Genomic DNA, 21055 nt, shown 5'->3' with positions numbered 1-21055 from the left:
AAAAATCATGGGAAAATACAAAAGTTGTCTTGAGGGTCAGACTACTTCCATAAAATACCCCAAGGTATAAAAGTGCAAGCTCACGTTAAAAGCAAGTGCATGCACAGGACGAACACCCTGCTGGTGAAGGACCCTGGAGAGAACTTTCTGGTTTCAGCTGCCCAGGCAGTCAGATGCTGCTATAGCTTTGATTAAAGGGCATCTGATTTTCCCTCAAGCTGACAGCAGAACAATTTCACTTGGTGCAAGTTTTGTGTGCATTCATAATGCAAAAGTTACAGAGTGATCAGGACTTGTGCCAAGGTTCCTGAAAAAGCTTGGAGGAGGGGGGCGGGTCAGGCATTGTGTAGTAGAGTCAGATTCCTGGGAAGACCATGCGTGAAGCTTTGAAGTGTGAAGCCTATGTTGTGGTGACTTCAGGATATTGGAGATGCCAGAAATGAAAAATATCAACTAAGGAATGCTGGCAGATGTTGAGTTAGAACAGGCCCAAGAAGGAAGTCAAATGTGCCTCAGATGGTAGACTCATAGGGGGAAGGAGGATACAAAGGTCTGTAGGCAGTCACCTTATGCCAAATATGTTCTAGATGTCGGACATGGAGCTACAAGAACCAATTATCTCTGTGTCTTGGCCTTGCTTTTGTGCAATCTCTGCTTGCTATCTTTTTGTTGTCCCCCTTTAAGTAGGAATGTTTCCTCTGAGCCATTATTGATGGAACCTACATATTGGAATATAGATTTCTTTTTTATTTTGCTAGGACTCACAATTCAGAGTTTGCCTAGAGTCATGTGAAAGACATTTGCACAGTACTGGGACTTTTAAGGATTATGGAAACTTTTGAAGTTAGACTGAATGTATTCGGCACTATGAGGTAGACATGAGGTAGACATGAGGTAGACATGAGGTAGACATGAGGTAGACATGAGGTAGACATGAGGTAGACATGCCAAATCAGCTTGTTGAGAACCACTGGATTAGATGTCTTAACAATCTATTAATTATGTATCATCAACATTCTATGGGTTTTTTTTTTTATAAACCAGTTTAGAATTTTATGGTTTGGGGAGTAAAGATGCACTCACATCTCTCCAATTTGAAGAAAGCCTCGGATAAAGGTCGTACATCCTCAACAGGCAACTTATAGACCATCAGAGAGGAGTACCTGCAAAGGGAAAAGAAGGATGAGTACTGGGCTTTCAGGTGGCAACCTCGGTGAGTGCATTCCTGGAAACAAACAACAATCCCATCGACTACTTGCACGAATGTACATCATACAACTTGGAGATGACTGTAGTCCAAGTGCTCGTTGATCATCAATGTCAGTCTACGAGGAGGAAGAGGGGACACAAGGAAGGAAGCCAGTAGCAAGGTGCCTTAAGAAGGGAAGGAACAAGACTGTTCTTCCATCTTAGGAAGATGAGAATGTCTAAGCAGAAACTGCTAGTTATGTAGTATCACCTCATCTACCCAAGCCCCAGGCACCATGACTAATACAACTGCTGAGAGATGCCACTCGTAGAACCCTGATGGCTGTCTAATATCACCACTGAGCTCTATTGGGGCATCTCCTTTCATATGGATGGTTTGACCCTCTGGCAAGGGCCACTGAGATAATACAAGCACAAATATGCAATAGTCCCTGATGCACTTCAGAGCCCCACAAATGATAATTCCCTCACAAGAGCCAGCCTCCAGGGAGGAATTTATTGTTCTCTTTTATTCCCTGTGGCAGCCCTTGGAACAGAGGCTCTCTCTTAGTAATGAAGGTACTCACATCCACTAAAGTTAAAAACAATGAGAGGATAGAACTTTCATTTCTCATTATTCTAAAACCAAACAAACAAAACCCACCAAAATAAAGATTAAAAGAATAACATACACATTACCTTTCCTGCCGAGCAGCCTGGGGGAACAGTCTCATGATCTCCATGTTTAGGGGCTCCACCTGCGAGGGGGTCTTCACCTTCATCTCCAGCAGGTAATCTTTGCCGAATTTGCTCTTCAGATGTTGGATAGAACCAATGCACCTGATGATAGACATGAGGAGGTTGAAGTCAAGCAAGGCAAGACAGCTTTCTATGATCAGTGCAAGTCAGCACGTGGGTACTACGGGCAGAGCCAGGCAGAAAGTGGCACAGATTCCCCTGCTTCTCACAGTGGCCAATGTCCTTCTATTATACAAAGTAACCTGGGGTCAAGAGCAGGCCGGAAAGGTACTCACCTCAGCCTCCCAGATACCATGATGGCCACACGGTCACACACAGCCTCCGCCTCTGCCATGTAATGGGTGGTCAGGAGGGCGCCCCGCTCTGTGTTTGTGAAAGTGGCCCGGATCGCCTGCCTACAGTTAGATCCAAGGGAACAGCTAACTAAAGAGAATCCTCAAGGTATCATGGAAACCTTTTAAAGATGTTTCCATTAGCACACTTATGAAACAAGAAATTCATTCAGGAGAAACCAAAACCAAGATATTTGTGTAGGACTGTTGGACAAATAACCAAACTCCTGGTTAAAGCATGTAATTTAGAAATGGTTTAGAGCTGAACATGGAATTTGATGTTGAGGAGAAAGTGCGAGCATCAGAGAATGAATGAGCAGGCAGAAGGGAGAGAGTGAGGACTTAGGAGAATGTCTGATAACCCATACACCAAAGGCACAACAAGATTGATTTTAGAAATTTCACAAAGTAATTAACATGCTGAGGACTGGGGATTTTAATTTTAGTCTCTGTCACCATGACATTGTTATTGCAGAAAGATTTGAAATTTAATAATTGAGTGGACAAACTCAGAAAATCTAAGAGAACAAAATTCTTTTTTAATCAATTTTATTTAGTTTTTGATTTTTATTTATAACTATTCCCTTTACATCCCACTCACTGGCCCCTTTCCAGTCACCTACTCCCACAATCCTTCCCTCTCCCCCCTCCCATTCTCCTCTGAGTGGGTGGGAGGCTCCTGGCTATTCCCCGATCTTAGCACTTCAAGATGGTGAGGTTAGGTGCTTCCTCTCCCACTAAGGCCAGACAAGGCTGCCCAGCTAGAAGAGCATAGTCCATATACAGGCAACAGCTTTTGGGATAGCCCCTGCTCCAGTGGTTTGGGACCCACATGAAGACTAAGCTGCAGATCTATTACACATGTGCAAAGAGACATAGGCACATCCTATCTATGAGAACAGAATTCACACAATGGGTGATAGATGGAAGGAATATGCCTTTTGTTTTTGTATTGTTGATCAGAATACAAAATTGCATGCTTCCTCTGCTGTCGTTGCTTCTCCTGGTAATGAGTGACTGTTTTTATGGTTTGAAGTAAACTATGCTGAAAGCCAGTTTTTACAAGATCCATAAATCCGCACAAGTATTGCCCCTGAGATCTCACCACATTTGCTGCTGCCCTTCGGGGTCCATCCCAGTCGATGGCTCATCCAGAAGCACCACAGAAGGGTTCCCCAAGATGCTCAGCACGAAACAAAGCTGCAAGAAGACAGGGCAACATGTCCGTCATCGGCCTGAAGGATGCTGAACGGGATACAGAGTCCTGTACATACCTTTCTCTTCACTCCCTCTGACAAGGTCCTGACAAGAGCCTTCAAGTGGTCCTGCAGTTTAAGGGCATTCACCAACCTGAGAAACACAATGAGTCGATCTTCATTATGCAGGAACACGAGGGAGTGTAGCAAACACATCTGCACAATATTATGGTTGTGAGAGCTTTTAAAGTCATCAGAGAGGTCACAATTTTGACACTCCTTAGGTTTCTGCTACTGTTTAGACAGTAGATATTCTGTATACCATATATTTACATTGCTATCCATAACAGCAGCAAAATTACAGTTATGAAGTAGCAACCAAACAATTTTATGGTTGGGAGGTCCCCACGACATGATGAACTTGTATTAGGAAGGATGAGAACCACCACTCTAGATCCACAAGGCTATGGCTTGGATTATACAGTCCTCATTTCTCTGGCTTTCTGTCTGGTCATATCATCTCTCCTACTCACACACAACCCTGCACTGATACCGTTGCTCTTTGGCCTTCATTAGAAGCTAAACCAAAAGCTGACATCTTGAACTTTCGTCTTCAAAATTGAATTAAATAGCAGGGCAGTGGTTGTGGCACAAAACTTTTAATACAAGTACTGGTAAATAGAGTCAGGCGGATCTTTGTGAGTCAAAGGCCAGCTTGTTCTACAGTGTGAGTTCCAGGACAGCCAAGGATTCACAGAGAAACCCTGTCTCAAAAACAATAACAATAGCAACAACAACAAAACAAATAAAAAGTGGGTTCAATAAATAAATCTCTTTTCTTCAAATGTATTCAGACTACTGAGTTTCATTACAATAACACAAGACTGGCTAATACTGATATTTTATAGCTCTTTTTGGTCAACACACTCTTATTTCCACTATTATTTTCCATGTTTCCCCACCACAATGGACTGGTCTTTCTGGTAATAAGCCCAATAGATATTTTCTTCTAAAAAAGAAAAAAAAGGAAGGAAGGAAGGAAGGAAGAAAGGAAGGGAGTGAGAGAGAGAGAGAGAGAGAAAGGAGGGAGGGAGGGAGTGAGAGAGAAAGAAAGGAGGGAGGGAGGGAGGAAAGGAAGTAAGGAAGGAAAAAGGAAAGGGAAGGGAAGGGAAGGGAAGGGAAGGGAAGGGAAGGGAAGGGAAGGGAAGGGAAGGGAAGGGAAGGGAAGGGAAGGGAAGGGAAGGGAAGGGAAGGGAAGGGAAGGGAAGGGAAGGGAAGGGAAGGGAAGGGAAGGGAAGGGAAGGGAAGGGAAGGGAAGGGAAGGGAAGGGAAGGGAAGGGAAGGGAAGGGAAGGGAAGGGAAGATCAGTAAACCTTTCTCTCCAGACTTAAAGTAAGAGAGAACAGCAGTGAACCCATTCCAGATGACCAAGTGTCCCACAAGCAAGGGAGTTAGAAGCTCTCTTCTTTAATTCTGTGTGAGCAGATTAATAAGATACCACTGTCCTGAGCAGGGAATAAGTGTGGCTTCTCCACATACCGTGAGATGGTGACCACAGCATCCTTTTTCTTCAGCCCCTTCACAGCAGCATACAACTCCAGATGTTCCTTCACTGTCAGGTTGGGCCACAGCACGTTCTCCTGAGGGCAGTACCCCAAGAACCCGAGAGCAGCACCCCCACCGCTCCCTTTCAAAAACACCTACACAGACAATATATTTCTCAGATTCTATCCAAAACTGCATGCGCATGCACATGTAAGTGACACTTAATGATGTTCTCTTCAGGCACACGAGTAGTAAGAGTATTAGTAAAATTACGATTGCTTGAACAAGACCATGTCATAATGACAACATCAGTTGACATGCCAAGCCAAATAGGGGTGGGGGGGAATCCACATGGTCTCAGACTCCATATGAAGAGCTACAGCTTGGCAATGGCTGTTGACGGAGGAAGAATCAGTTTCTTCCAAGGATGAGCTACTACACAGGTTGTCTAACCCTAAGTGATCTGGACACGTGTTTATATGAACAATGCTAAACAGACTCAGTAGCTTATGTGTATACTATAATATGCACTCTCTATGTGTGTGTTCATAGAGAAAGATACATATATGTGTGTGTGTGTGTGTGTGTATTTATGTATGTGCATGTGTATATACACACATCAATGATGATTAAAGATGAGATCATGGGTTTGGGAGGTGGGGGTGGAACATGAAGAAGTTGGAGGGGTAGGAGAAGGGACAGGAATGAAGTACATGCAGTGCTCATGTATGAAGTTCACACAAAAACCATTAAGTGCTTAAAGAGCTAAATAACTGTTTATCTCTGGAGAAATGATGAATCTCTCAGTAATTTAAAATGCCAAGCATTCCACATTATGATGCCGTAACATAGTTTAAACTTCAGGACTAAATCCACCACCACAGTTCAAGTTCAGATGGCTTAGTTGGTGGCTTATTACATGAGTTCTCTCATTGACCCAGACACTCAGAACAATGGATACTTGTTAAGTGTCCTGTTTCTCAGCAGGGAAGGGCAATTCTCCCCTCAGGGTATATCTCACACTATTCGAAGATGCTAATATTTGCTTGTCAAACTGGTATTCATGCCCGTGGTGGAAAGGGTACTACTGGCATCTAGTGGGTAAAAGCCAGAGATGCTATTAAATAGCCTACTATACACACATTTATTCAATCAGCAACACCATTGGTTCAAAAGATGACTGGCCCTGAACTGACTAACAAAGAAAATTTCCCTTAGCAATATATCTACTACACTACTACACGAGGACCGGGAAAATGGTAATATCTATTATTTTGATGAGATCAGTACTGTACCATTTATAACAGCTAAAGTTTACTCTGTGATGCTATATACTGAAACCTAAGCATTTAATATAACTTAAATTACATTATTTTCAAACAAACAGAGATATGAACCTAATGCATTCATGGGCTAAGAAATTTGCACAAAAAAAGAAAGAAATTTGCACAAGAGTCACAGAAGATAAGCTTGGGACCTGACACCAGGATCAACTTTTAGAAAAGCCCTTGACCTTGATTCTTTGTGATTATCTCTCTGTGGTACAAAAGCAGTTAGCTTTGCCTTACCAAACTTTCAACAGAAAGAAAATGGAAAATAAATACGTTGAAACATAAATAAACTTATTACAGCTCTCTGCTCAATGCTTTTGTGAAAATACATGCATCTAATACATAAGTTAATAAAGCAAACCGTACAGGCACTAAAAGGCCCTTTGAGGAGTGACTTTAAGGAGATAGCCAGGCACCTGGAGATTGCTCTATCCATGGGGGGTCGGGGAATGTCAAGCCCACACACCCTACAGTGAGGAGACCAGAGGCTGAGTCCAGAGGCACAGAGACAGAGAACAGCAGTTGGCAGAGCCCTCGTTTATGCTAACTCTGCAGCCATGGTAGAGTTTGGACCTCCTATGGTAGGAGTTTGTAATCAGGAGAATGGCAGGCTTTTGTTTGCATTCCAGTAGCTGCATCAGGTAAGAATGGAAACAGAAGGCAATTTATGAAGTCTCTTTAGCCATCAGTAGCATCTACAGCAATCTCTCATCAACCTTCCCTCTGATCTTAACCTCAGATCATACACCAAGAGCATTTTCCTCTGAAGTCATAACTCTTTGGATTCTGATCATCATTTTATCTGATTTGGTCTACAAGGGTGCAATTCATATATATTTTATAATTTTTATCCTGCACTCTGGACAATTGTTTTGTCTCTAATGTATGTCATCTTGGTAAAGTCTAGGTGTCCTGCACAGCGGAAGTGTGTTACACTGAGAACTTCAGTGCATCTCCAGCAGTGCCTGAAGCTGCCAGCATCTCTTCCATCCCTGAAGACATCATCTCATCATCAGGCCAAGATTTGTCTCAATTATGACAAGAAATTTTGTCTGGCTGTCTTCTTTGCAAAGACACCCATGGTTTCTCACCACACACAAGGCATGTAGTATTTAATTATAGCATGGATTCAGAGGACAGTGATTAAATACGGAGCTTCATGACTCTAACCACATTAGCAAGACTTGTTGGGATTTTAACAGTGATCTTTAGTATAATGCTGGATGAGACAACTCAGTTTACCAAGCTCTTAGGAGACTTATCAGTGCTCTCTTCCCTGAAAGTATGCATGGATGTGTGTGTGTGTGTGTGTGTGTATATATATATGTGTGTGTGTGTATATCATGTATATAATATTTTCATTAATATCTCTATCTCTACTCACTCAAGGACTATATTGACAACCTTAACCCTTCTCAAAAAAATATTTTTGAATGAAGTAGAAAGAAATGTAGTCAGTCAACTTCAGTGCATATCACTAGAATCAATTAAGGACTAACAATGTATGTTTAGGTTGTCATGAGGAATCACTGAAAAGTGTTGGATATATTTAATATTATGGAACCCGTCCTACGTATATTACTGACCTGACCTGCGGTTGGTATTGTGTCTCCTGTTATCATGCTAATTGTTGTACTTTTGCCAGCTCCATTGTGTCCTAAGAGCCCTAGGACTTCACCTGAAAGAAACAAGCATACTCAAGAACAGGTAAATAACTTTAAAAAATAAAACCAAATATAATTTGCTTTCCCTGTGGAGAGTACACAAGATGTACTATATACATTGTTTCAATCTCTCTCTCTCTCTCTCTCTCTCTCTCTCTCTCTCTCTCTCTCTCTCTCTCTCTCACACACACACACACACACACACACACACACACATACACACACACTTGATGTTACTACTAGCTTTGTCATATAGAGGAGAGATCTGAGTCTTAAAAAATGCAGATAACTTGCTTAAGGGAAGTTGTTAAGAGACTGAGCAGGAATTCTGAAGAGCACTTGTTCCAGTTAACCAGAAACCTCCATACCAAACACTGTTATTGTAACTCCAGGTAGGTTCTTATTGTGTAGTCCAGAATGCACTGGAATGCATGGATGGAGCCCAGGCTGGCCTTGAACTTACTACAATATTCTTGCTTAGCCTGCCAAGTTTTGACATTATAGGCATGAATTGCTATGCCTTGCCACCATGAACTATTTGTTGAGAATAAGAGATGCACCGCTGTAACCCGATCAGTCCATTTACTTTCACCCTATGCCAGGACTTAGAATGTAACTCATTGGTAGAATGTTTGCCTAGCATGCAGAAGGACCTGGGTTTTATCCTCAACATCAAAAAGTAAATAAATATTTGAAATATTTAATACTTAAATAAAATCAGTGCTATCCTTTTTACCCCTTTCAGTAGGATTTAAGATACAGGCCATAACTCTCTCTTCCTTTGCAAAGAAAAACTGTTCTATCAAAACCAAGGTTTATCAGCTGGAAGGCAGGGGCTGAACCCCATGGTGAGCCAGCTGCCTCGACGCTCACCAAAAGATGATCCCTGTCCCAGACATGCATGCCTCTTAGAAAGACCCAGTCTTCAGAGCCCACAGCAACTCTGCTGAACTGTGGTTGCCAACCTTTTTTAACACAGAAGGAGATGTTCCTTGTGGCAATCTTTTTCTTCGTTTTGGAAAAGCACCTTTTCCTTCTGCCTGTATATTCCTTCCGCAGACAGCTTGCAATGATGACTGGTTTCTGTGAAGACAGATGAAAACCAGTGCAGCATTTTTCTTACTCCCCTCTCCGAGAGACTGCAGACTGCTCACACCTCTTCCCCCAGGCCTTTCCTTGTACAGAGCCATAAGCCCACCCACTCCTGCTACAAACTGCTGTTTTCAAGGGAACCATCCCAAGTCCCCTATGGACATTTGATTTACAGTGCTGTGTGTGATATGTGCTTGCCAGTCTGCAGAGAGCTGGAATGAGGCCATTCACATAAACTAATAATTTGTCAACACATACACACACATGCACACAGGCACATACACACACACACAGGTACATATACACACATGCACACACATACATACACACATACACGCATGCACACAGGCACATATATACACACAGACACACATACATACATGCGCACATACACAAGCACATGCACAGATACACAGCACAAAGAAACTCTCTTCTGAATTGTTTGCAGTTAGTTTAACTTGAATTATAAAACTCATAAAAGCCAGGGCTGAAGAGATAGCTCAGTGGTTAAGAGCACTTTCTGTTCTTACAGAGAGGATCTGGGTTTGGTTTCTAGCACCCACATGAAGTGGCTCAGAACTGCCTGTCAGTTCTGTTCTAGGAGAATTTGACGTCCTCATCTTGTTTCTAGCACTTATAGGCATCTATATAAAATGATACAATACAGACACTCAGGCACAGGCACACACATGTATGCACAAAATACAAACAAATCTTTAAAGGAGACTCGTTAAAATCTTAAGTTTTTTAATGTTTAACTGAACTTATCAAAACTGTGGCTCTAAAAATAAATTAACACATTGATTGATTGATTAATTGATTGATTGATTGATTGATTGATTGATTAACTGTGTGCGTGTGTGTAGCCTTTGCTATCATAGCTTGTGGGCACTGCATACCTACTGACATCAAGGAATGCACTATAGAAGCAAAAGAACACACACACCCAGCAGGCCTTTAAGAGACTCAAGGTGGGAACGTTTCTCACTTCTCTGGCAGAATCGGTTACTTTCATGAGCTCTACCTCATCAGTCTGTAGGGTAGCCATGGCACCCGTTGTTCTCACTCTTTCCATCTGAACATCTTCATCCTCTTCTCCAGGCTCTTCTGGGTTTGGAAAAGCATGACAGCTTCTCGGAGAAATTCTAAAGGCAAAATGGAATGTTCAACTTTTCAGTTATCAAAATACAACTCATTCTTCTACTCTGCCGTGTACCATTCAAATACCCCCATCTCTCTCCATCAACTGGTCAAATGATGCTGCTATTCACTTTTGCTTTGTACATGGATATATGTCTCCTAATTAGGTGATGAAATTCTCTCTCTTCAACTAGCAAAGCAGCATACACCCTCTGTCAGTGAATATCAAGGCAGCTTTCCTCAAGAAAAGAGATCTAGAAATGCATTTGGGTTATATTTTATAATTCCCAAAGTTTCCTAAGAATGAAGGGCCAAAGCACATTATTTAGGAACCTATCTCACCAGTCCAGGGTGTCTGAGCAGAATCCCTATGTGTATTCAGTTACTTGGCATGTTACTTCTTAGAAATCTGTCAGTCAGTCCTTCCCACTGCTATAAAACAAGACCTTTCATCAACTATAACTGAGTCAGCTGATTGTTTCTTCTCTCCCTTGGGTAACCGTCATCACTATGCTTGCTTGGTTTCACTAAAACATGTCATCTTGTCATTCTTCTTTTCTTCAAACTTAGATTTGAATTTGGTTTTCATCTTGTGGGGTAAGCAAGGTGTGTGCGGTGGTTTGAACAAAAATGGCCTCCATAGTCAAAGGTATTTGAGTGTTTGGTCACCAGATAGTGGAACTGCTTTGGAAGGATTAAGAAGTAGGTGTGGTTCTCGTGGATTAGGTGTGGCCATGTTGGAGTAGGTGTGTCACAAGGGATGGTCTTTGAGATTTCAAAAGCCCATGCCAGGCCCAGTCTCCCCCTCTATCTCTCTGCCTGTCATCTGTGCATCAGGTTGTAAAGCTCTGGGCTACTGCTCTAACACCACGCCTGTCTGCTTCCCATCGTGATAATCATGGACTAAACCTCGAAAACATTAAGCAAGACCCAGTTAGGTGCTTTCTTTTCAAGAGCTGCTTTAGGAATGGCATCTCTACAAGGCAATAGAAGATTAACTAAGATGGTGTGTCAAACACACCTGTGTATTAGTTTCTCATGAAGTAATGTTCAATCCCTTCCCCATACTTCCCTATTGATTATCTTTCAATATCCAGCTTCACTTTTATTTTCTGCTATTTTCCTATATAAGCCTTTAAATTTGCCCCATCTGTCTTCACAAGTCTGTTGGAAAAGGACAGACATCTCAACCTTTGTCTTGTTGCTCACATGTTTTTCCTTCTTGGACTGTCAACATGTGTCCAGTTGCTTATCTGTAGTTATCTGTCCTTTTAAAGATACTATCTCTTGTATCTCCAAGTGTTCCAGTAGAATTCCTTCTCTCCTAATTTGATGTCTTATGTACACTAATGTTGCTTTTCTCACTAGACTGTAAGATAATGAATTATAATAATTTTGCCTACAATAAAAGCCCTTCAAAACAACCATGATCTCCCCCTCCCAATTAATTCAGGCATATTAAAATGTCTAAGGAATAAATGTTAAATGAAACATGAAATTCTATTTGAATGCTGTCAACCTGAACACAGGGTCCACTCTCAGTGACTTCTTCCTGAGGTATCTTTCCAGACATCGCAGAATGAAAAAGAAAAGAAGAAAATGAAGGTAAGGCTAGGGACAGAGAAAGAGAAACAAAATTAGCTTCATCATAAAAATAATTGTTTTCATATTGGAGTTAATTTAATGAGACTGACCATCTACAAAATTGCATCTGATAGCGTTCTCACAAAGCTAAAGACAACCTATTTGACATTTGTGAAGCTGTTAAAGTTACCTCTTTTGTTATTCAACACAGGAATAATATAACCATAGTGATAGTGACCAGGGAGAAGGCTCAGTTGGTAAAGGTGCTTGCTGCCAAGCCTGATGACCTGAGTTCAATCCCCAGGTCCCCACATAGTGAAAGGGAAAATTAATTCCATGAGTTGTTCTATGACTTCCAAGTGCATGACATAACAGGCACCCCAAATAAGTAGAAAGAAAGAAAGAGAGAGATAGAGAGAGAGAGAGAGAGAGAGAGAGAGAGAGAGAAAGGAGGGAAGGAAAGAAGGAAGGAAGGAAGGAAGGAAGGAAGGAAGAAAGAAAGAAAGAAAGAAAGAAAGAAAGAAAGAAAAGAAAGAAAGAAAGGAAAGAAAGAAAGAAAGAAAGAAAGAAAGAAAGAAAGAAAGAAAGAAAGAAAGAAAGAAAGAAAGAAATGCAAAAGTAGTAATGAGTTATACGAGTACTACTAATGATATTTAGAGTTTGGGCTTCATGCTTGTCATCAAATTATCATTGCCACATTATTGGTATGGACTTAAAGTTCTCTCTGTGTATATGTGTGTGTGTGTGCATGCACACACATGTGTGTTACTTCTTATTCCTAAAATGTCCACCTATTTTTTTTAATTTGTTGAAACCTCAGGGAACTCCGATTGTATAAACGTGTCTCCTAACACACAAACGTTAAAAGAGGAAATGCCATCTTACTATCAGCAATGCCAGAAATACAAGTTGAGATTCTGATGCTTCTAAGTAATCCACAGAGTCATAGGAAACCTGCAAAACAAGAAGCCATGCTCAGGTGCACGGTCCTCTGTTCGTGACTTGTCCTCTTTGCAGAGTCCCCACATGGCCTGGGTATCGGGTTAAGACTGCTTCTGACTGTGAGTATGTTTCCCCTGTTCCCCAGTGTCTCCATGAACTTGAGCTTGTCCACAGGCCAGGGTGCAGTTTGCTGCTCTGTGCAGCACTGAGAGTGAGCAGGGTTGAGGGCCGTGCTGGCAGGTGCCACTGAAGACACGGGCAAGTCTTTCTGAAGCAAACCCTCTCCCTTAGCTGTGCTCCATGACATTTTGTTCTTACTCACACTCTTTCTCTCTGTTCTCCTCCTCTAGGGACTCTGGGCGCATATCACTCTATTCTCCTCCTGACATCCACCTTTGGAAGTAACCATGACCATTCCCCAAGCCGGACATAAGTCTTTATATGGAGTGTCACTTGTATACGCTTAAATATATTGTCCCATTAGATCTCGTTTCACCATGGGTATGGGCCAATTTTACTTTATCAAAGGACCCTTTGGATAGTTTTACCTCTCTGTTTTGCTTATTCCACTTGAAAAGTGTTCTGTTCCCACTGAAAATACTAGTGGTTCACTCCCAATGATAATTTTTCATATATTTCCTCTGTTCTCAAAATGCTAATTCTGCCTTGGACATATCACACACAATGACTGCAATTCTTACCCTCTTCCCCACCCCCAAAACATACAAATAAGCATTCAAAAGAAAGGCATCTCATTTTCCAAAAGAGATATGGCCTATTTTCTATCCCCACACACTCTGCTCTATTCTTCAGTGGATAGATGGTCCTGTTTGACAGACGGTAACCTCTCCACTTGTACAATGCATGCTTATGTTTTCATTCAGCTTCTCAGAATTTGCTCCTTGGATAATACCTTCCTTTATTTTCATGAGGAATTTTATCTCACATCAGCGTAGTATGACACTTCTTGGGGAAAACAATGGGTTTATGATATCTCCCACCCTCCTGATTCTCCTGCTCTTCTCGACATAAAATAACATGGCATACTCGCCCACAGGCATGCCCAGTGCTTGCTCACCTCCCATTCTCTGCTAGGCTCACTTTGTAAAGCTGATGCCTTCATCACAACAGACACTGTCAGTATCACCAGTGACCTTCATGTCCTTAGACAGACTGGTCTTTTCCCAGTTGTCTTTCTGGACTATCCAGTAGCATTTGATAGTTTAATCACTTTTTAAAATTTATTTATTTATTTACACTCCATATTTTATTCCCTTACCCCATCCATCCTCCGACTGTCCCACATCCCATACTTCATCCCCACTCCCCTGTCTCCACGTAGATGTCCCCACCCCCACCCCATCTGACTTCTAAACTCCCTGAGGCCTCCAGTCTCTTGAGTGTTAGGTGCATCGCCTCTGAATGAACCCAGACCTGGCAGTCCTCTACTGAATGTGTGTTGGGAGCCTCATATCTGCTGGTGTATGCTGCCTGTTTGGTGGTCCAGTGTTAGAGAGATCTTGGAGGGCCAGATTAATTGAGACTGCTGGTCCTCCTACGGGGTCACCGTTTTCACCCTTGGAATCTGACAGGACTGCGGAGGCAGAGCTTCTGAGCGGGAATCAGACACTCAAAAGTCAGACATTTCTCTCTGTTTTACTGACTCTTCCTCTCTCCAAACCTCTGAATTTCGGGGTTCAAAGTCAAGTTTCTGGCTCCCTTTTTTATTTCAACTTCTATTTCCTGTGTAGGTTGTACTACTCGGTTATATTGTTTTGCCAACACTCATAAACTGATGAATCTCAGGTAGTCTGCTGTGTTCTCAGTCTCCCATAGGCTAAACTCCAGATCTACACATCTAACTGGCTGCTGAGTGCTGCTGGGAGCCATGGCCTCAGCCATGGCCTTATGGATATTTTCTAGCTTACATAAACAATCCTGAGAGAACATTCTTGGTCATAACAGTAAGAATGTTTGTGGGAAAAGAGGACACTGTGACCATTGGTTCCAGGAGCTGAAGATTGCCACCTGACTTTCCTAGAGCCCTTGGGCTCTTTCCCCCTCCCTTGGAGCCTCCTCTTGCTTATGCTTATATTGCCACTCTATTCAAGAGTTTTCAGAGCTAGATCAGTATGATTGACTTGCTCTCATTCTTCATGTCTCTTGTCCCTCCCCCCTCCTGCCCTGTGTCCCCTGATTGTCCCTGTAGGTCTGGAGAACACTGCCCAATGTGAGGCAGAGTGCTTTTTTGTTCCATGTATCTCTCAGATGCCCTAAACCTAATACAACCTAAACTTAACAGAAGAGGGGTGACTCGGCCACCTCCTGGTTGGGTTCCCTGGAATGAAGGCTGTAAAATGCTACCAGTTTGGAGTTTCCTTTGGCCTTTATAAAATAGAGCAGGGCCTTTGACTCAAAAAGAAAATGGCCATGCCCTTTGCATGCTGTAGAGAGATCATTATATATATTAAAAAAAAAGTCACAGCTTCAGACTTTGCATAGCCTGGGACTGACTTTGTAATATTTTTGGGTTTTGTAATATTCAAGGCTTTCTTGGGCAGCTATACATTTGATAATAGTAGGAGCGTGAAACCTCTTACCTCGGAAAAAATCAATAGCGAGCCAATCAGTGTGAAAGGAGGGACTAAAAAGGTGCAGATTAGCAGCTCTAGAAAGCCATATTCATTTATGTCGGTAGCAATGATAAAGAAGATGGTGACCTGCAATGGGAGCATAGCGGGATGTCAATGAGGGGGAGTGATGTGCAATATAGGAATTCATCTCACCAACATTCCCGTTACAGATTTCTACCTCATTCAGTAGAGCACTGCCACAATCGTGGCTTCTCCTTGGATGTCATGAGTATACTGGCAGTCCTCCGCTTCTCACACACGATGCAGGTAAAAAACAGATTCTAATGATGGTGTCCTTGACCGTTTATTTCTTTGCACCATCTTTATTCACCTCGATAAACCTCAGCTATGTCTTTAAGTCTAAAATCCTGGCTGTTAATTTTCAAACCCGGTGATCCCTTTGACTGGATATGGAAGAGTTTATACTTTTGTCTTCACATCCTTAATTATCAGGGAAATGCAAATCAAAACAACCCTGAGATTCCACCTCACACCTGTCAGAATGGCTAAGATCAAAAATTCAGGTGACAACAGATGCTGGCAAGGATGTGAAGAAAGAGGAACACTCCTCCATTGTTAGTGGGATTGCAAGCTTGTACAACCACTCTGGAAATCAGTCTGGCGGTTCCTCAGAAAATTGGATATAGTACTACCGGAGGATCCTGCAATACCTCTCCTGGGCATATATCCAGAAGATGTTCCAACTGATAAGAAGGACACATGCTCCACTCTGTTCATAGCAGCCTTATTTATAATAGCGGGAAGCTGGAAAGAACCCAGATGTCCCTCAACAGAGGAATGGATACAGAAAATGTGGTACATTTACACAATGGAGTACTACTCAGCTATTAAAAAGAATGAATTTATGAAATTCCTAGCCAAATGGATGGACCTGAAGGGCATCATCCTGAGTGAGGTAACCCAATCACAAAAGAACTCACATGATATGTACTCACTGATAAGTGGATATTAGCCCAGAAACTTAGAATACCCAAGATACAAGATACAATTTGCAAAACACATGAAACTCAAGAAGAATGAAGACCAAAGTGTAGACACTTTGCCCCTTCTTAGAATTGGGAACAAAACACCCATGGAAGGAGTTACAGAGACAAAGTTTGGAGCTGAGATGAAAGGATGGACCATCTAGAGACTCCCATACCCAGGAATCCATCCCATAATCAGCCTCCAAACGCTGACACCATTGCATACACCAGCAAGATTTTGCTGAAAGGACCCTGGTATAGCTGTCACTTATGAGGCTATGCCGGGGCCTGGCAAACACAGAAGTGGATTCTCACAGTCAGCTATTGAATGGAACACAGGGCCCCCAATGGAGGAGCTAGAGAAAGTACCCAAGGAGCTAAAGGGGTCTGCAACCCTATAGGTGGAACAACAATATGAACTAACCAGTACCCCTAGAGCTCATGTCTCTAGCTTCATATGTATCAGAAGATGGCCTAGTCGGCCATCATTGGGAAGAGAGGCCCCTTGGTCTTGCAAACTTTATATGCCTCAGTATGGGGGAACGCCAGGGCCAAGAAGTGGGAGTGGATGGGTAGGGAAGTGTGGGGGGAGGGTCTGGGGGACTTTTGGGATAGCATTGAAACGTAAATGAAGAAAATACCTAATTAAAAAAAATAAATTAAAAAATAATTTTGTCTTCAAAATTCTGTTGTTTATTTATTTATTTATTTATTTATTTATTTATTTATCTGGTGCTACTTAATGTTTTCCATGCTGATGCTTTCAGTGTCAAAGATTAAAATCTTTAATTATATTATTACTTTATGTGTACAGGACTTTATTTTTGCTGGAATTGATCATTGTTGATTATTTTTCATTATTATTCTTTTTGAAACATTTAAATATGTGTTTTGGTCAGGAGCCATAATGGAAAAAGCTAATTACTAGCAGGTGATCATCCTGAAGTGGCCTGCCTCAGGTTATTATATAATCTGCAACAGGTGTACCTTTTAAAGCAAGGCTGTAAGGGATTCATTTTAGGAAAGATTCCTGCTATTAATATGCTTTTCCTGTTATTATTAAAGACATAGAACTAATGCTAAGTAGTAGTACACCCCTTTAGAGCAGATCTCCTCATATCCACAAAGATGTACTGTCTTGTAGTAATGCTATATAGACAAATAGATAATTTAAGTCTTAATGATGAGCCTATAAGAATTCCTAAAAATATATGTGTGTTATTATTAAGCTCTTTTATAGTGGGACTACTATTAGTTCCTTTTCTGATAGTCAAAACTGCAATGAGAACTCTGCCAGTCTCCCAAGTGTCTTTTTATCCAGAATGAGTGAGTTGTTTCTGTACCAGTGCTTGCTCCTTTGCTCCATTATGCATATGTAAGTGTGGATGTGTGTGTGTAAGTATGTAATTGTGAGAATGTATTCATGTGTGTGTGTAAGTACGTAATGGTAAGAATGCATGCAAGCTGTGCCCCACTGGTTTGAATGGAAATGTATAAAAGCATGCATGAATCTGTATATGAACTTATGTAAGATTATGCATATTTGCTTATGTAAAAGTTTTCTCTTCTGGTTCAATAGATTTACTGCTCCAAACGTCCCCCTAGCCAGACAAGCAAGAGGCATCTGGACAAAAGGGAAAAGGCTCTAGCAATGAATCCTTTACTTAATCTCCTGCTGTTTTAGGATGAGGTGCTAAGTGCCTGAGACTGCAGTCTGTGGCCTCAGAGGATCACAGAAGGCAGGTCAGCTACAATGGCATAGTAACTTAGAAGTAGATAAGTAAACTTTTTATTATTATACAGCAACCTTAAATATCTCTTAAGACAAATTCTTACCCCCAGATCTCAGAAGACCGAGTCTTACCTTCCACCGACACTCTGCACCCTCAGCTGCCTCAAGAAGAACTGACCAGAAAGAAGAACCTCCCCACTGGGGCTGCCCCTGGCGTGGTTTTATTCTGTGAAAGCTACCATACACTTATACAATGTATATTGATCATATCCATCCACCACTCTCTCCTCCTTCCAGTTCGTCTTAGTATCCTACTCAAGTTCTTCCCAGCTTCCTCTCCTCTTTTGTTTTGTAGTATTATTCTTTTACATTTCTTTTTGGTTGGCTTTCCTACCTTTTTATCTAGAGAATGGTCCTTTGTTTACCCAAGTAAACAAACATGCAAAGAATTCTCTCTCTCTCTCTCTCTCTCTCTCTCTCTCTCTCTCTTTCTCTCTCTCTCCACACACACACACACACACACACACACACACACACACACACAGAGTACTGGATTGAACCTAGTATCACTTATGCATGGCAAGTGCTCTGTCACTAAGCTACCGACCCACTGATTTTATGTTTCTTAGTTTTTGTTTAATTTTTTAAAAAAGATTTATTTATTTATTTATTTATTTATTTATTTATTTTGTGTGTATGAATACACTGTATCTATCTTTAGGCACACCAGAAGAGGGCATCAGATCCCATGACAGATGGTTGTAAACCACCTTGTGATTGCTAGGAATTGAACTGAGAACCTCTGGAAGAGCAGTCAGTGCTCTTAATTGCTGAGCCGTCTCTCCAGCCCTGTTTTTTTTTTAGTTTTAAAATTGTTTCCAAATTCACACATTATCTTTCCACGAATCCAGCCCTTCAAAGGATAATAACAGGAAAAAAACCAATACAAGGACGGGAACCACACCCTAGAAAAAACAAGAAGGTAACCCCTCAACAAACCTAAAAGAAGACAGCCACAAGAACAGAATGCCAACTTTAACAACAAAAATAACAGGAAGCAACAATTACTTTTCCTTAATATCTCTTAATATCAATGGACTCAACTCCCTAATAAAAAGACATAGACTAACAAACTGGCTACACAAACAAGACCCAACATTTTGCTGCTTACAGGAAACTCATCTCAGAGAAAAAGATAGACACTACCTCAGAATGAAAGGCTGGAAAACAATTTTCCAAGCAAATGGTAAGAAGAAACAAGCTGGAGTAGCCATTCTAACATCTGATAAGATTGACTTCCAACCCAAAGTTATCAAAAAAGACAGGGAGGGGCACTTCATACTCATCAAAGGTAAAATCCTCCAAGAGGAACTATCAATTCTGAATATCTATGCTCCAAATACAAAGGCAGCCACATTCATTAAAGAAACTTTAGTAAAGCTCAAAGCACACATTGCACATCACACAATAATAGTGGGAGACTTCAACACACCACTTTCACCAATGGACAGATCATGGAAACAGAAACTAAACAGGGACACAGTGAAACTAACAGAAGTTATGAATCAAATGGATCTGGCAGATATCTACAGAACATTCTATCCTAAAACAAAAGGATATACCTTCTTCTCAGCACCTCATGGTACCTTCTCCAAAATTGACCACATAATTGGTCACAAAATAGGCCTCAACAGATACAAAAATATTGAAATTGTCCCATGCATCCTATCAGATCACCATGGACTAAGGCTGATCTTCAATAACAAAATAAATAATAGAAAGCCAACATTCACGGGAAACTGAACAACACTCTTCTCAATGATACCTTGGTCAAGGAAGGAATAAAGAAAAAAATTAAGGACTTTTTAGAGTTCAATGAAAATGAAGCCACAACATACCCAAATTTATGGGACGCAATGAAAGCATTTCTAAGAGGAAAACTCATAGCTCTGAGTGCCTCCAAAAAGAAACTAGAGAGAGCACACATTAGCAGCTTGACAACACACCTAAAAGCGCTAGAACAAAAGGAAGCAAATTCACCCAAGAGGAGTAGACGGCAGGAAATAATCAAACTCAGGGGTGAAATCAACCAAGTGGAAACAAGCAAAACTATTCAAAGAATCAACCAATCAAGGAGCTGGTTCTTTGAGAAAATCAACAAGATAGATAAGCCCTTAGCCAGACTCACTAGAGGGCACAGGGAAAGCATTCTAATTAACAAAATCAGAAATGAAAAAGGAGACATAACAACAGATCCTGAAGACATCCAAAACACCATCAGATCCTTAGATATCCATCAAGAGGAGAAAGGATCCATCACATAATCAGCCTCCAAACCTCCAAACGCTGACACCATTGCATACACTAGCAAGATTTTGCTGAAAGGACCCAGATATAGCTGTCTCTTGTGAGACGATGCCGGGGCCTAGCAAACACAGAAGTGGATGCTCACAGTCAGCTATTGGATGTATCACAGGGCTCCCAATGGAGAAGCTAGAGAAAGTACCCAAGGAGTTAAAGGGATCTGCAACCCTATAGGGGGAACAACATGATGAACTAACCAGTACCCCGGAGCTCTTTTCTCTAGCTGCATATGATGACCTAGTCGGCCATCACTGGAAAGAGAGGCCCATTGGACTTGCAAACTTTATATGCCCCAATACAGGGGAATACCAGGGCCAAAAGAATGGGAATGGGTGGGTAGGGAAGTGGGGGGGGGTATGGGGGACTTTTGGGATATCATTGGAAATGTAATTGAGGAAAATCTGTAATAAAAAAAAACATTAAAAATTAAAAATAAAATAAAATAAAAAACACCCACATCTCAAAAAAAAAATTGTTTCCAAAGGGAATTATTCAGCTTTATGAGATTTTTCCAGCCTAAGTGTTTAAATATATTATCTTTTTTTTCTAAATTTATTTAGTGTTCAG

General features: G+C 41.4%; 1 protein-coding gene across 2 annotated transcripts in view; it reads right to left on the bottom strand.

The window, feature by feature from the left end:
• Nucleotides 1-21055, bottom strand: part of LOC110304955 (ATP-binding cassette sub-family A member 9) — a 70246-nt gene that overhangs the window by 5466 nt on the left and 43725 nt on the right. For both annotated transcript variants that reach the window (XM_029484018.2, XM_021176662.3), the window contains 12 exons: nucleotides 15374-15493; nucleotides 12717-12785; nucleotides 11767-11858; nucleotides 10132-10252; nucleotides 8981-9098; nucleotides 7938-8029; nucleotides 5015-5175; nucleotides 3554-3629; nucleotides 3385-3479; nucleotides 2223-2342; nucleotides 1888-2028; nucleotides 1084-1163 (listed from right to left, as the gene is read on the bottom strand). In XM_029484018.2, the coding sequence (XP_029339878.1) occupies nucleotides 1084-1163; nucleotides 1888-2028; nucleotides 2223-2342; nucleotides 3385-3479; nucleotides 3554-3629; nucleotides 5015-5175; nucleotides 7938-8029; nucleotides 8981-9098; nucleotides 10132-10252; nucleotides 11767-11858; nucleotides 12717-12785; nucleotides 15374-15493 (1285 nt within the window). The remainder of the gene's footprint in view (nucleotides 1-1083; nucleotides 1164-1887; nucleotides 2029-2222; nucleotides 2343-3384; nucleotides 3480-3553; nucleotides 3630-5014; nucleotides 5176-7937; nucleotides 8030-8980; nucleotides 9099-10131; nucleotides 10253-11766; nucleotides 11859-12716; nucleotides 12786-15373; nucleotides 15494-21055) is intronic.

Source organism: Mus caroli, unplaced genomic scaffold, assembly GCF_978045245.1.
Source record: "Mus caroli unplaced genomic scaffold, Mus_caroli_1 scaffold_13, whole genome shotgun sequence".
Lineage (NCBI taxonomy): Eukaryota > Metazoa > Chordata > Mammalia > Rodentia > Muridae > Mus > Mus caroli.
This window is presented reverse-complemented; position numbering and strand designations above follow the sequence as displayed.